The sequence below is a fragment of the Bombina bombina genome, chromosome 2, assembly GCF_027579735.1.
Source record: "Bombina bombina isolate aBomBom1 chromosome 2, aBomBom1.pri, whole genome shotgun sequence".
Lineage (NCBI taxonomy): Eukaryota > Metazoa > Chordata > Amphibia > Anura > Bombinatoridae > Bombina > Bombina bombina.
The window spans coordinates 444429267-444444199 of record NC_069500.1 but is presented as its reverse complement, the minus strand read 5'-3'; the positions used below and the strand labels follow the sequence as shown (position 1 = coordinate 444444199).

Here is a 14933-nt window from a genome sequence, read left to right as displayed (position 1 = left end):
AAACAACTTTCTAATTTACTTCTATTGTCTAATTTGCTTCATTCTCTTGAAATACTTTGCTGAAAAGCATATTTAGATAGGCTCAGTAGCTGCTGATTGGTTGCTGCAGATAGATGCCTCATCTGATTGGCTCACCCATGTGCATTGCTATTTCTTCAACAAAGGATATCTAAAGAATGAAGCAAATTAGATAATAGAAGTAAATTGGAATGTTGTTTACAATTGTATTCTCTATCTGAATTATGAAAGAACATGTTTGGGTTTAGTATCCCTTTAAAAAATGTATGCTCTATCTGAATTATTAAAGAAAAAACATAATTTATGCTTACCTGATAAATTCCTTTCTTCTGTTGTGCGATCAGTCCACGGGTCATCATTACTTCTGGGATATAACTCCTCCCCAACAGGAAATGCAAGAGGATTCACCCAGCAGAGCTGATATAGCTCCTCCCCTCTACGTCAGTCCCAGTCATTCGACCAAGAATCAACGAGAAAGGAGTAACCAAGGGTGAAGTGGTGACTGGAGTATAATTTAAAAAATATTTACCTGCCTTAAAAAACAGGGCGGGCCGTGGACTGATCGCACAACAGAAGAAAGGAATTTATCAGGTAAGCATAAATTATGTTTTCTTCTGTTATGTGCGATCAGTCCACGGGTCATCATTACTTCTGGGATACCAATACCAAAGCAAAAGTACACGGATGACGGGAGGGATAGGCAGGCTCATTATATAGAAGGAACCACTGCCTGAAGAACCTTTCTCCCAAAAATAGCCTCCGAAGAAGCAAAAGTGTCAAATTTGTAAAATTTGGAAAAAGTATGAAGCGAAGACCAAGTTGCAGCCTTGCAAATCTGTTCAACAGAGGCCTCATTCTTAAAGGCCCAAGTGGAAGCCACAGCTCTAGTGGAGTGAGCTGTAATTCTTTCAGGAGGCTGCTGTCCAGCAGTCTCATAGGCTAAACGTATTATGCTACGAAGCCAGAAAGAGAGAGAGGTAGCAGAAGCTTTTTGACCTCTCCTCTGTCCAGAATAAACGACAAACAAGGAAGAAGTTTGGCGAAAATTTTTAGTTGCCTGCAAGTAGAACTTGAGGGCACGAACTACATCCAGATTGTGTAGAAGACGCTCCTTCTTTGAAGAAGGATTTGGACACAAGGATGGAACAACAATCTCTTGATTGATATTCCTGTTAGTAACTACCTTAGGTAAGAACCCAGGTTTAGTACGCAGAACTACCTTGTCTGAGTGAAAGATCAGATAAGGAGAATCACAATGTAGGGCTGATAACTCAGAGACTCTTCGAGCCGAGGAAATAGCCATTAAAAATAGAACTTTCCACGATAACAATTTTATATCAATGGAATGAAGGGGTTCAAATGGAACACCTTGTAAAACGTTAAGAACTAAGTTTAAACTCCATGGCGGAGCAACGGCTTTAAACACAGGCTTGATCCTAGCTAAAGCTTGACAAAAAGCCTGGACGTCTGGATTTTCTGACAGACGCCTGTGCAACAAGATGGACAGAGCTGAAATCTGTCCCTTTAATGAACTAGCCGATAAACCCTTTTCTAGACCTTCTTGTAGAAAGGACAATATCCTAGGGATCCTAACCTTACTCCAGGAGTAACGTTTGGATTCGCACCAGTATAGGTATTTGCGCCATATTTTATGGTAAATCTTTCTGGTAACAGGCTTCCTAGCCTGGATCAGGGTATCAATAACCGACTCAGAAAAACCACGCTTTGATAAAATCAAGCGTTCAATTTCCAAGCAGTCAGTTTCAGAGAAGTTAGATTTTGATGTTTGAATGGACCCTGTATCAGAAGGTCCTGTCTCAGAGGTAGAGACCAAGGCGGACAGGATGACATGTCCACTAGATCTGCATACCAAGTCCTGCGTGGCCATGCAGGCGCTATTAGAATCACAGATGCTCTCTCTTGTTTGATTTTCGCAATCAATCGAGGAAGCAGCGGGAAGGGTGGAAACACATAAGCCATCCCGAAGTTCCAAGGTGCTGTCAAAGCATCTATCAGAACCGCTTCCGGATCCCTGGATCTGGACCCGTAGTGAGGAAGTTTGGCGTTCTGGCGAGACGCCATGAGATCTATCTCTGGTTTGCCCCAACGTCGAAGTATTTGGGCAAAAATCTCCGGATGAAGTTCCCACTCTCCCGGATGAAAAGTCTGGCGACTCAAGAAATCCGCCTCCCAGTTTTCCACTCCCGGGATGTGGATTGCTGACAGGTGGCAAGAGTGAGACTCTGCCCAGCGAATTATCTTTGATACTTCCATCATTGCTAGGGAGCTTCTTGTCCCTCCCTGATGGTTGATGTAAGCTACAGTCGTGATATTGTCCGACTGAAACCTGATGAACCCCTGAGTTGTTAATTGGGGCCAAGCTAGAAGGGCATTGAGAACTGCCCTCAATTCCAGAATGTTTATTGGAAGGAGACTCTCCTCCTGATTCCATAATCCCTGAGTCTTCAGAGAATTCCAGACAGCGCCCCAACCTAGTAGGCTGGCGTCTGTTGTTACGATTGTCCAGTCTGGCCTGCTGAATGGCATCCCCCTGGACAGGTGTGGCCGATAAAGCCACCATAGAAGAGAATTTCTGGTCTCTTGATTCAGATTCAGGGTAGGGGACAAATCTGAGTAATCCCCATTCCACTGACTTAGCATGCACAATTGCAGCGGTCTGAGGTGTAGGCGTGCAAAAGGTACTATGTCCATTGCCGCTACCATTAAGCCGATCACCTCCATGCATTGAGCCACTGACGGGTGTTGAATGGAATGAAGGACACGGCATGCATCCTGAAGCCTTGTTAACCTGTCTTCTGTCAGGTAAATCTTCATTTCTACAGAATCTATAAGAGTCCCCAAGAATGGAACTCTTGTGAGAGGAAAAAGAGAACTTTTCTTTTCGTTCACTTTCCATCCATGCGACCTTAGAAATGCCAGAACTAACTCTGTATGAGACTTGGCAGTTTGAAAGCTTGAAGCTTGTATTAGAATGTCGTCTAGGTACGGAGCTACCGAATCCCTCGCGGTCTTAGTACCGCCAGAAGGGCGCCCAGAACCTTTGTGAAGATTCTTGGGGCCGTAGCCAATCCGAATGGAAGAGCTACAAACTGGTAGTGCCTGTCTAGGAAGGCAAACCGTAGATACCGTTGATGATCTTTGTGAATCGGTATGTGAAGGTAAGCATCTTTTAAATCCACTGTGGTCATGTACTGACCCTTTTGGATCATAGGTAAGATTGTCCGAATAGTTTCCATTTTGAACGATGGAACTCTTAGGAATTTGTTTAGAATCTTTAAATCTAAGATTGGCCTGAAAGTTCCCTCTTTTTTGGGAACCACAAACAGGTTTGAGTAGAAACCTTGTCCTTGTTCCGACCGCGGAACTGGATGGATCACTCCCATTAATAACAGATCTTGTACACAGCGTAGAAACGCTTCTTTCTTTATCTGGTTTGTTGACAACCTTGACAGATGAAATCTCCCTTTTGGGGGAGATAATTTGAAGTCTAGAAGGTATCCCTGAGATATGATCTCCAGCGCCCAGGGATCCTGAACATCTCTTGCCCAGGCCTGAGCGAAGAGAGAAAGTCTGCCCCCCACTAGATCCGGTCCCGGATCGGGGGCTCTCGGTTCATGCTGTCTTTGGGGCAGCAGCAGGTTTCCTGGTCTGTTTGCCCTTATTCCAGGACTGGTTAGGTTTCCAGCCTTGTCTGTAACGAGCAACAGCTCCTTCCTGTTTTGGTGCAGTGGAGGTTGACGCTGCTCCAGGTTTGAAATTCCGAAAGGAACGAAAATTAGACTGTCTAGCCTTAGCTTTGGCTTTGTCTTGAGGTAGGGCGTGGCCCTTACCTCCTGTAATGTCAGCGATAATTTCTTTCAACCCGGGCCCAAATAAAGACTGCCCCTTGAAAGGTATATTAAGTAATTTAGACTTAGAAGTAACATCAGCTGACCAGGATTTTAGCCACAGTGCTCTACGTGCCTGTATGGCGAATCCAGAGTTCTTAGCCGTAAGTTTAGTTAAATGTACTACGGCCTCCGAAATGAATGAATTGGCTAGTTTAAGGACTCTAAGCCTGTCCATAATGTCGTCTAGCGTAGACGAACTAAGGTTCTCTTCCAGAGACTCAATCCAAAATGCTGCCGCAGCCGTAATCGGCGCGATACATGCAAGGGGTTGCAATATAAAACCTTGTTGAACAAACATTTTCTTAAGGTAACCCTCTAATTTTTTATCCATTGGATCTGAAAAAGCACAGCTATCCTCCACCGGGATAGTGGTACGCTTAGCTAAAGTAGAAACTGCTCCCTCCACCTTAGGGACCGTTTGCCATAAGTCCCGAGTAGTGGCGTCTATTGGAAACATCTTTCTAAATATTGGAGGGGGTGAGAACGGCACACCGGGTCTATCCCACTCCTTAGTAACAATTTCAGTTAATCTCTTAGGTATAGGAAAAACGTCAGTACTCGCCGGTACCGCAAAGTATTTATCCAACCTACACATTTTCTCTGGTATTGCAACGGTGTTACAATGATTGAGAGCTGCTAAGACCTCCCCTAGTAATGCACGGAGGTTCTCCAATTTAAATTTAAAATTTGAAATATCTGAATCCAATCTGTTTGGATCAGAACCGTCACCCACAGAATGAAGCTCTCCGTCCTCATGCTCTGCAAGCTGTGACGCAGTATCAGACATGGCCCTAGTATTGTCAGCGCACTCTGTTCTCACCCCAGAGTGATCACGCTTGCCTCTTAGTTCTGGTAATTTAGACAAAACTTCAGTCATAACAGTAGCCATATCATGTAATGTTATCTGTAATGGCCGCCCAGATGTATTAGGCGCCATAATATCACTCACCTCCCGGGCGGGAGATGCAGGTACTGCCGCGTGAGGCGAGTTAGTCGGCATAACTCTTCCCTCGCAGTTTGGTGAAATTTGTTCACATTGTACAAATTGACTTTTATTTAAAGTAGCATCAATACAGTTAGTACATAAATTTCTATTGGGCTCCACCTTGGCATTGGAACAAATGACACAGATATTCTCTGAGTCAGACATGTTTAACACACTAGCAATAACTTGCAACCTGGTTATAATCTTTTTTAGCAAAAACGTACTGTGCCTCAAAGAGGTACTTTAACGATTAAATGACAGTTGAGATAATGAACTGAAACAGTTATAGCATCAAGTTTAAAATAACACAACTTTTAGCAAAGGTTTGTTCCCATTAGTAAATAACTAAATTTGACATAAAAAATTATAGAGTAACGTTTTTATTCACAGTCAATAAAAATTCTCACAGCTCTGCTGAGAGAATGTACCTCCCTTCAAAGAAGTTTGAAGACCCCTGAGATCTGTCAGTGAACCGGATCATGCAGGAAATATAATAGTAGCTGACTGGAATTTTTTGATGCGTAGCAAAAGAGCGCCAAAACGGCCCCTCCCTCTCACACACAGCAGTGAGGAGAAACGAAACTGTCACAATTTAAAGCAGACAACTGCCAAGTGGAAAATAATGCCCAAACATTTATTTACTCAGTACCTCAGCAATGTAAACGATTCTACATTCCAGCAAAAACGTTTAACATGACAATATTTATTAAAAGGATTAGTGACCTTTAACAGAGTAGTTCCGGTGAAAAACCATTCCCAGAATACTGAAGTGTATACATACATGTCATTATAACGGTATAGCAGGATTTTTTCATCAATTCCATTCAGAAAATAAAAACTGCTACATACCTCAATGCAGATTCATCTGCCCGCTGTCCCCTGATCTGAAGTCTTTACCTCCCTCAGATGGCCGAGAACAGCAATATGATCTTAACTACTCCGGTTAAAATCATAGTAATAAACTCTGGTAGATTCTTCTTCAAACTCTGCCAGAGAAGTAATAACACGCTCCGGTGCTATTGTAAAATAACAAACTTTTGATTGAAGTCATAAAAACTAAGTATAATCACCATAGTCCTCTCACACATCCTATCTAGTCGTTGGGTGCAAGAGAATGACTGGGACTGACGTAGAGGGGAGGAGCTATATCAGCTCTGCTGGGTGAATCCTCTTGCATTTCCTGTTGGGGAGGAGTTATATCCCAGAAGTAATGATGACCCGTGGACTGATCGCACATAACAGAAGAAATAAAAGCGTTTTATGTCCCTTTAAAGAGACATTAAACCCATATTTTTTATTTTATGATTTAGATAGAACATGCAATTTTAAACAACTTTCTAATTTACTTCTATTATCTAATATGCTTCATTCTCTTGATAGCCTTTGCTGAAAAGCATAGCTAGATAGGCGCAGTAGCTGCTGATTGGTGGTTGCATATAGATGCCTCGTGTGATTGGCTCACCCATGTGCATTGCTATTTCTTCAACAAAGGATATCTTAAAAAAGAAGCAAATTAAATAATAGAAGTAAATTGGAAAGTTGTTTAAAATTGTATTCTTAATCTGTATCATGAAAGAAAATGTTTGAGTTTAATGTCCCTTTAACCTGTGAATTTCAATAGACCAGTCAAGTTACTCTACTATCTAGCTTACTGAAAAGCATCCAGCTGTTTTACATTTAAGAAAAACATCACACAAAGAAGTAGACAGTCTACCACACTGGTTAAACATGTTCTTAAAGGGACATGAACCCAAATTTTTTCTTTCATGATTTAGACAGAGCATACCATTTTAAACAACTTTCCAATTTACTTCTATTATTTAATTTGCTTCCTTCTCTTGGTATCCTTTGCTGAAAGGTTTATCTAGGTAAGCTCAGGAGCAGCAAAGAACCTAGGTTTTAGCTGCTAATTGGTGGCTGCATAAATTTACAGATTGTCATTGGCTCTCCCATGTGTTCAGTTAGAAACAGTAGTGCATTGCTGCTCCTTCAACAAATGATACCAAAAGAATTAAACAAATTAGATAATTGAAGTAAATTAGAAAGTTGTTTAAAATTGTATTCGCTATCTAAATCATGAAAGACATTTTTTGGGTTTCATGCCCCTTTAAGCAAATACTCTACATAAATGATGTTCATTTCTCCTTGCAACAATGAGTTCTCAACCTCTTTGTAAGTTGAAGAAATCTCAATTTGAGGTGCGATATATGACCACTAAATTTATAAATTACATGCCTAGAGTGGGGATTAATCCTGAGAAATCAGTTTTGCAGTATTACATTTTATAATGGCATCACAGAGCGGTATGCCCTTGGTCTATCATAGACACAGATGAAATGTGGTAAACAAGAACACTATGCAAATTATCTCCAAAAGATATAAAAATCAACAGAGATTCTCCATCTTTTATAATTCTCAAACTTTTAATGCAACATCCCTAGAGACACTCTGGGAGATGTGCTGAAATAATGTGGAACGCAAAAGAGTGTACAAGCCTGTAAAATCAATACCAAAGTGAATTAAAGTAGCCATTGAAACAAATGGTAGTCATACCAAGATTTTTATTTTCAGTATGTACTAACAAACATATCTTATTACTTTTATTAGTGGAAATGATGGCTTTATATTTGAGGAAAACTATAAATGTTGTCATACAAACTAGTTCTTCAGAAATGATGAAATAAAAGAAGATTGCAGAAGTGGACTAAGACTTCTGAACTACTGAGTGAGTGAGTCTGACAGCAAGAGGAATTAGACACAAAATGTTAGATATTACAGAATATTTTAATACACATTAAAAAGCTTTGCTATTGTGTTGATGAAGTCTAGTGAGTGCTTTTTTTAGATTTCTTCATGTACCGGCCAAATGATTAGTCTATCTTTTGGTTTCAGTGCACAGCTACTATAAAATTACAATTAAAGGTGTAGTGGAGGGAGCTCAGTGTCATATTTAGCTTTATTTTTCTTCATTAATAGCAGACGTTCTGTTCATAAAAATAAGCTTGCACTGTATTTAGATTAGTAATGCCCAGCATCTTACCCCCATCTCTTTCTGTTGTGCGGTTTTAAGTACAGACATATTATGAGGTTTGCAGGACTGCAGGGCATCTGTTTGTTTGCGCAGAAGATCCAGTTTTAAAGCTAAAGAAAAAAAGAAGAAAGAAGAAATAGTGATCAGGAAAAAAGCAAAATACATGTTTTGTTTTCTTGCCAGATAAATAAACCTACATTAAAGGGATAGAACAGTCTACGGGTGCATTTTAATTGTAAATGAAAACAATTTTGCAATATACTTCCAATAATGTTTATGGTAAATGTTATTACTGTTTATACGCACATATGCTATGTGTGACTAGAGCATCAGGATTCAAATATCCCTACTCAGAAAGCTAGCGGTGGTGTGTATTGCATAAGTGAAGCCTTCATTTTTGTCTTAAAAGCCGCTGCTAACTCTGAAAATGTGTGGCGTTTGAATGCTGGTGCATGGGGCACTCAAAGCATATGTGCACATGCTACTTACAAACAGCAAGACCCTTAAATAAAGTTGTATTTTGCTATTGGAAGTATTTTGCAAAAATGCTTCTATTTAAAACCAAAATGCAGCCATTGACATTTCAGTTTTGACTTTTCTATCCCTTTAAGAATTCTCAAATTAAATTCAATAGCAACAGTCATTTTAGTATTACTGTAGATTGAAAGGGACACTAATAACAAAATTTATGTTTACCTGATAAATTTCTTTCTTTCTTGACACGATGAGTCCACGGATCATCTAACTACTATTGGGAATATCACTCCTGCCCAGCAGGAGGCGGCAAATAGCACCACAGCAAAGCTGTTAAATATCACCTCCCTTCCCTCCAACCCCATTCATTCGACCGAAGCAAAGGAAAGAAAGGAAGCAACAAGGTGCAGAGGTGTCTGAAATTTATAACATACTAACAACTGTCCAAAAGAACAGGGCGGGCCGTGGACTCATCGTGTCAAGAAAGAAATACATTTATCAGGTAAGCATAAATTTTGTTTTCTTTCTAATGACACGATGAGTCCACAGATCATCTAATTACTATTGGGAATCAATACCCAAGCTAGAGTACATAGATGATAAGGGAGGGATAAGACAGGTAACCTAAACGGAAGGCACCACTGATTGAAGAACTTTTCTCCCAAAAGAGGCCTCAGCCGAGGCAAAGTGTCAAATTTATAGGATTTTGAAAAAGTGTGAAGAGAGGACCAAGTTGCAGCCTTGTAAATCTGTTCCACAGAAGCTTCATTTCTGAATGCCCAGGAAGAAGAAACAGCCCTCATAGAATGAGCCGTAACTCTCTCAGGAGGCTGCTGTCCAGCAGTTTCATAGGCAAAGCGAATGATACTCTTCAGCCACAAAGAAAGAGAAGTAGCCGTAGCTTTCTGCCCCTTACGTTTCCCAGAGAATACCACAAACAGAGCAGAAGACTGAAGAAAACCCTTAGTTGCCTGTAAATAGAATTTTAATGCACGCACCACGTCCAGATTGTGCAGAAACTGTTCCTTTTGAGAAGAAGGATTAGGACACAAGGACAGAACAACAATCTCCTGATTAATGTTCCGGTCTGAAAATACTTTAGGGAGAAACCCTAACTTACGCCCAGATTTAGAGTTTTGTCGGTAAAGACCTGCGGTGCTAACGCTGCTTTTTTCTCCAGCGCACCCTTAAGACAACGCTGGTATTTAGAGTTGTCTGAGTGGCTGCGTTAGGCTCAGAAAAGGGAGCGTTGAGCATAATTTAGCTCCACTTCAACCCTCAATACCAGCGTTGACTACGGTAGCGGTAAGCTGGAAAAACGTGCTCGTGCACAATATCCCCATAGGAAACAATGGGGCTGAGCTGGCTGAAAAAAAACCTAACACCTGCAAAAAAGCAGCCCCATTGTTTCCTATGGGGAAACACTCTCTAAGTCTACACCTAACACCCTAACATGAACCCCGAGTCTAAACACCCCTAACCTTACACTTATTAACCCCTAATCTGCCGCCCCCGCTATCGCTGACACCTACATTATAATATTAACCCCTAATCTGCCGCTCCGGACACCGCCGCCACCTACATTATAGCTATGAACCCCTAATCTACTGCCCCTAACATCGCCGACACCTATATTATATTTATTACCCCCTAATCTGCCCCCCCAACGTTGCCGCCACCTACCTACACTTATTAACCCCTAATCTGACGACCGGACCTCGCCGCCACTACAATAAATGTATTAACCCCTAAACCGCCACACTCCCACCTCGCAAACACTATAATAAATTGTATTAACCCCTAATCTGCCCTCCCTAACATCGCCGCCACCTACCTACAATTATTAACCCCTAATCGCCGCAACGTCGCCGCTACTATAATAAAGTTAAACAGTACTGTAACAAGAAGAAGACAGCGCACCTCCGACTCAAGGTAATATTTTATTGGGTACAAAGAGACACACACTAGTAAAGTAACTTACTAGAAATGAGTTAAAAACAGGCACCAATGGGAAACACAGGATGTAGTAGTCCACAGTAGTCAACTGAAGCGGCGTTTACTCGATAAAGTTCCCGTCCGGTATCAGTGGGATGCGACTGGAAGATTACGTCACAGGCTGCTTCCCAGGAACGCTCTCGCAGCTGCTCCTACGGATCGCTGTATAGACCAAAAGACCTCAACGCGTTTCGCCGGTGACAAAAGCCGGGTTGAAAGCTACTGTGGACTACTACATCCTGTGTTTCCCATTGGGGCCTGTTTTTAACTCATTTCTAGTAAGTTACTTTACTAGTGTGTGTCTCTTTGTACCCAATAAAATATTACCTTGAGTCGGAGGTGCGCTGTCTTCTTCTTGTTACAGTACTGTTTGGCTTTTCTTCCGGTGGACAAGAAACCCATCGTTTGTTGATCAGCTGCACTCCATTGGGACTCACAATCCTCTACTTGTCGGATGCTTTATTAGCTTTCTACCATATTTCTGGATACACGTTGTTTGGTAATGTAGCGCAGTTCTCCGTTTTATTTTGCACTATAATAAAGTTATTAACCCCTAACCCTAACACCCCCTAACATAAATATAATTTAAATAAAATGAAATAATATTCCTATAATTAAATAAATTATTCCTATTTAAAAATAAATACTTACCTAGAAAATAAGATAGCTACAATATAACTAATAATTACATTGTAGCTATTTTAGGATTTATATTTATTTTACAGGCAACTTTGTATTTACTTTAACTAGGTACAATAGCTATTAAATAGTTGTTAACTATTTAATAGCTATCTAGTTAAAATAAGTACAAAATTACCTGTAAAATAAATCCTAACCTAAGTTACAAATACACCTAACACTACACTATCATTAAATTAATTAAATAAATTACCTACAATTAGCTAAACTAAAATACAATTAAATAAACTAATCTATAATACAAAAAAACACACTTAATAACAGAAAATAAAAAAATATTACAAGAAGTTTAAACTAATTACACCTAATCTAAGCCCCATAATAAAATAAAAAAGCCCCCCAAAATAATAAAATGCCCTACCCTATTCTAAATTACAAAAGTAATCAGCTCTTTTTCCAGCCCTTAAAAGGGCTTTTTGCGGGGCATTGCCCCAAAGTAATCAGCTCTTTACCTGTAAAAAAAAATACAACTCCCCCAACATTAAAACCCCCCACCCACATACCCCTACTCTAACCCACCCAAACCCCCCTTAAAAAAACCTAACACTAACCCCCTGAAGATCTCTCTACCTTGAGTCGTCTTCACCCAACCGGGCCGAATTCTTCATCCAAGGTGCGCAGAGGAGGTCCTTCATCCAGTAGAAGCCTTCATCCAGGTGGTGTCTTCAATCTTCATCCATCCTGAGTGGAGCCATATTCCAAGGAGCCGACGCGAAGCCATCCTCTTCATCTGGAGTCTTCTAACACAATGACGGTACCTTTAAGTGACGTCATCCAAGATGGCGTCCCTTCAATTCCGATTGGATGATAGGATTCTATCAGCCAATTGGAATTAAGGTAGGAAAAATCTGATCGGCTGATTCAATCAGCCAATCAGATTCAAGTTCAATCCGATTTAATAGCTATTGTGCCTGTAAAATAAATATAAATCCTAAAATAGCTACAATGTAATTATTAGTTATATTGTAGCTATCTTATGGTTTATTTTCTAGGTAAGTATTTATTTTTAAATAGGAATAGTTTATTTAATTATAGGAATATTATTTTGTTTTATTTAAATTATATTTATGTTAGGGGGGTGTTAGGGTTAGACTTAGGTTTAGGGCTTAATAACTATTATAGTAGCGGTGACGTTGCGGGCGGGAGATTAGGGGTTAATAATTGTAGGTAGGTGGCGGCGATGTTAGGGAGGGCAGATTAGGGGTTAATACAATTTATTATAGAGTTTGCGAGGCGGGAGTGCGGCGGTTTAGGGGTTAATACATTTATTATAGTGGCGGCAAGGTCCAGTCATCAGATTAGGGATTAATAAGTGTAGTTAGGTAGCGGCGACGTGGGGGGGGGGCAGATTAGGGGTTAATAAATATAATATAGGTGTTGGCGATGTTAGGGGCAGCAGATTAGGGGTTCATAGCTATAATGTAGGTGGCGGCGGTGTCCGCTCGGCAGATTAGCGGTTAAATTTTTTTATTATAGGGTTTGCAATGTGGGGGGGCCTCGGTTTAGGTGTACATAGGTAGTTTATGGGTGTTAGTGTACTTTGCAGCACAGTAGTTAAGAGCTTTATGTTCCGGCGTTAGCCCATAAAGCTCTTAACTACTGACTTTTTTGGCGGTAGGAGTCTTGTTTGTAGAGGCTGTACCGCTCACTTCTTACAAGACTCCAAATACCAGCGTTAGGCAAATCCCATTGAAAAGATAGGATACGCAATTGACGTAAGGGGATCTGTGGTAGTCTGGAGTCGCGGAAAGAAAGTGAGCGGTAGACCCTTTCCTGGCTGACTCTAAATACCAGCGGGCGTTAAAAAGCAGCGTTAGGACCCCTTATCCAAATGAAAAATAAGGTAAGGGGACTCATACTGTAATGCCGAGAGCTCTGACACTCTGCGAGCATATGAAATAGCAACAAGAAACAAAACTTTCCAAGATAACAACTTAATATCTAAGGAATGCATAGGCTCAAACGGAGCCCCTTGAAGAACCTTAAGAACTAAATTAAGACTCCAGGGAGGAGTAACTGGCTTGAAAACAGGCCTGTTCCTGACCAAGGCCTGACAAAACGATCGCACATCTGGGACAGACAGCAATTGTGGGTCTCTGCCTACTGAATTATCTTGGCTACCTCTGTCATGGCCAAGGAACTCCGAGTTCCTCCCTGATGGTTGATGTAAGCCACTGAAGTTATGTTTTCCGATTGGAACCTGATGAACCGAGCCGAGGCTAACTGAGGCCAGGCAAGCATTGAAGATTGCACTCAGCTCCAGAATGTTTATGGGTAGAACAGACTCCGACCAAGTCCATGTTCCCTGAGCCTTTAGAGAGCCCCAGACTGCTCCCCATCCCAGAAGGCTGGCGTCTGTTGTCACAATCACCCAAGAGAGTCTGCGAAAGCAGGTTCCCTGGGAGAGTTGATCCTGTGACAACCACCAAAGAAGAGAATCCCTTGTCTCCTGCTCCAGCTGTAATCGCAGAGACAGATCCTCATAATCTCTGTTCCACTGACTGATGCAAGCCACTGATGACCGAGGAGAGAACTGAAGCGCTAGGCAAGAATCATAAATCTTTGATTTCCTGACTTCTGTCAGAAAAATGTTCATTGACAAGGAATCTATTATGTTTCCTAAGAAAATTAATTACCCTTGTAGTTGGAACTAAGGAACTCTTTTCCAAATTTACCGTCCATCCGTGAGATCACAGGAAAGATAACAACATTTCCATGTGGGATCTTGCTTGTTGAAAGGATGGCACCTGAACCAGAATGTCGTCCAGATAAGGCGCCACTGCAATGCCCCGTATCCGGAGCACCGCCAACAGGGATCTCAGAACCTTTGAGAAAATTCTGGGAGCTGTGGCAAGGCCAAATGAAAGAGCCACAAACTGGAAGTGTTTGTCTAGAAATGCAAACCTCAGAAACTTGTGATGTTCCCTGTGGATGGGAACATGCAGGTACGCGTCCTTTAAATCTACCGTTGTCATAAATTGACCCTCTTGGACCAAAGGAAGAATGGAACAAATAGTTTCCATCTTGAAGGATGGCACTCTGAGGAATTTGTTTAGACTCTTAAGATCTAAATTGGTCTGAAGGTTCCCTCCCTTTTGGGAACCACAAACAGATTGGAGTAGAACCCCAGACCCCGTTCCTGCATTAGAACAGGAACTATCACTTCCAGGTCGGAGAGGTCCCGAACACAGTGTAAGAACGCCTCTACAGATAATCTTGAAAGCAGAAAGCTGCCCTTGGGAGGAAAGATCTAGTTTGTATCCCTGGGACACGATGTCCGCCACCCAGGGATCCTGAACATCTCAAACCCAAGCCTGAGGGAAGAAGGTAAGTCTGCCCCCACAAGATCCGGTCCCGGATCGGGGGCAGGCCCTTCATTCTGTTTTTGTTTCAATAGCAGGCTTTTTGTTTTCCCTTGTTCCAAGACTGGTTGGGCCTCCAGGAAGGCTTGGACTGCTCCTGCTTGGAAGAGAGAGAGGAAGGCTTTCCCTTGAAATTTCGAAAGGAACGAAAATTACTCTGGAGTTCCTTTTGTTTTTTTCTCTTATCCTGAGGGAGGAAATGGCCCTTTCCTGCCGTAATGTCAGAAATTATTTCCGTCAAACCCGGCCCAAACAAGGTCTTTCCCTTGTAAGGAATCGCTAAAAGTTTAGACTTAGATGACACATCCGCAGACCAAGATTTTAACCATAAGGCTCTGCGAGCCAGTACGGCAAAACCAGAAATCTTAGCTCCCAGCTTAATAACCTGAAGGGAAGCATCTGTGATAAAGGAGTTGGCCAACTTAAGGGCCTTTATTCTATCCTGGATTTCTTTGAGG

At 41.4% G+C, this 14933-nt stretch overlaps 1 protein-coding gene across 2 annotated transcripts in view; it reads right to left on the bottom strand.

The window, feature by feature from the left end:
- Positions 1-14933, bottom strand: part of LOC128649036 (protein DGCR6) — a 122598-nt gene that overhangs the window by 39083 nt on the left and 68582 nt on the right. For both annotated transcript variants that reach the window (XR_008400640.1, XM_053702072.1), the window contains exon 3: positions 7955-8055. Coding sequence is in view for 1 of the 2 variants with exons in the window: in XM_053702072.1 (XP_053558047.1) it covers positions 7955-8055 (101 nt within the window). In the remaining variant the exon portion in view is untranslated. The remainder of the gene's footprint in view (positions 1-7954; positions 8056-14933) is intronic.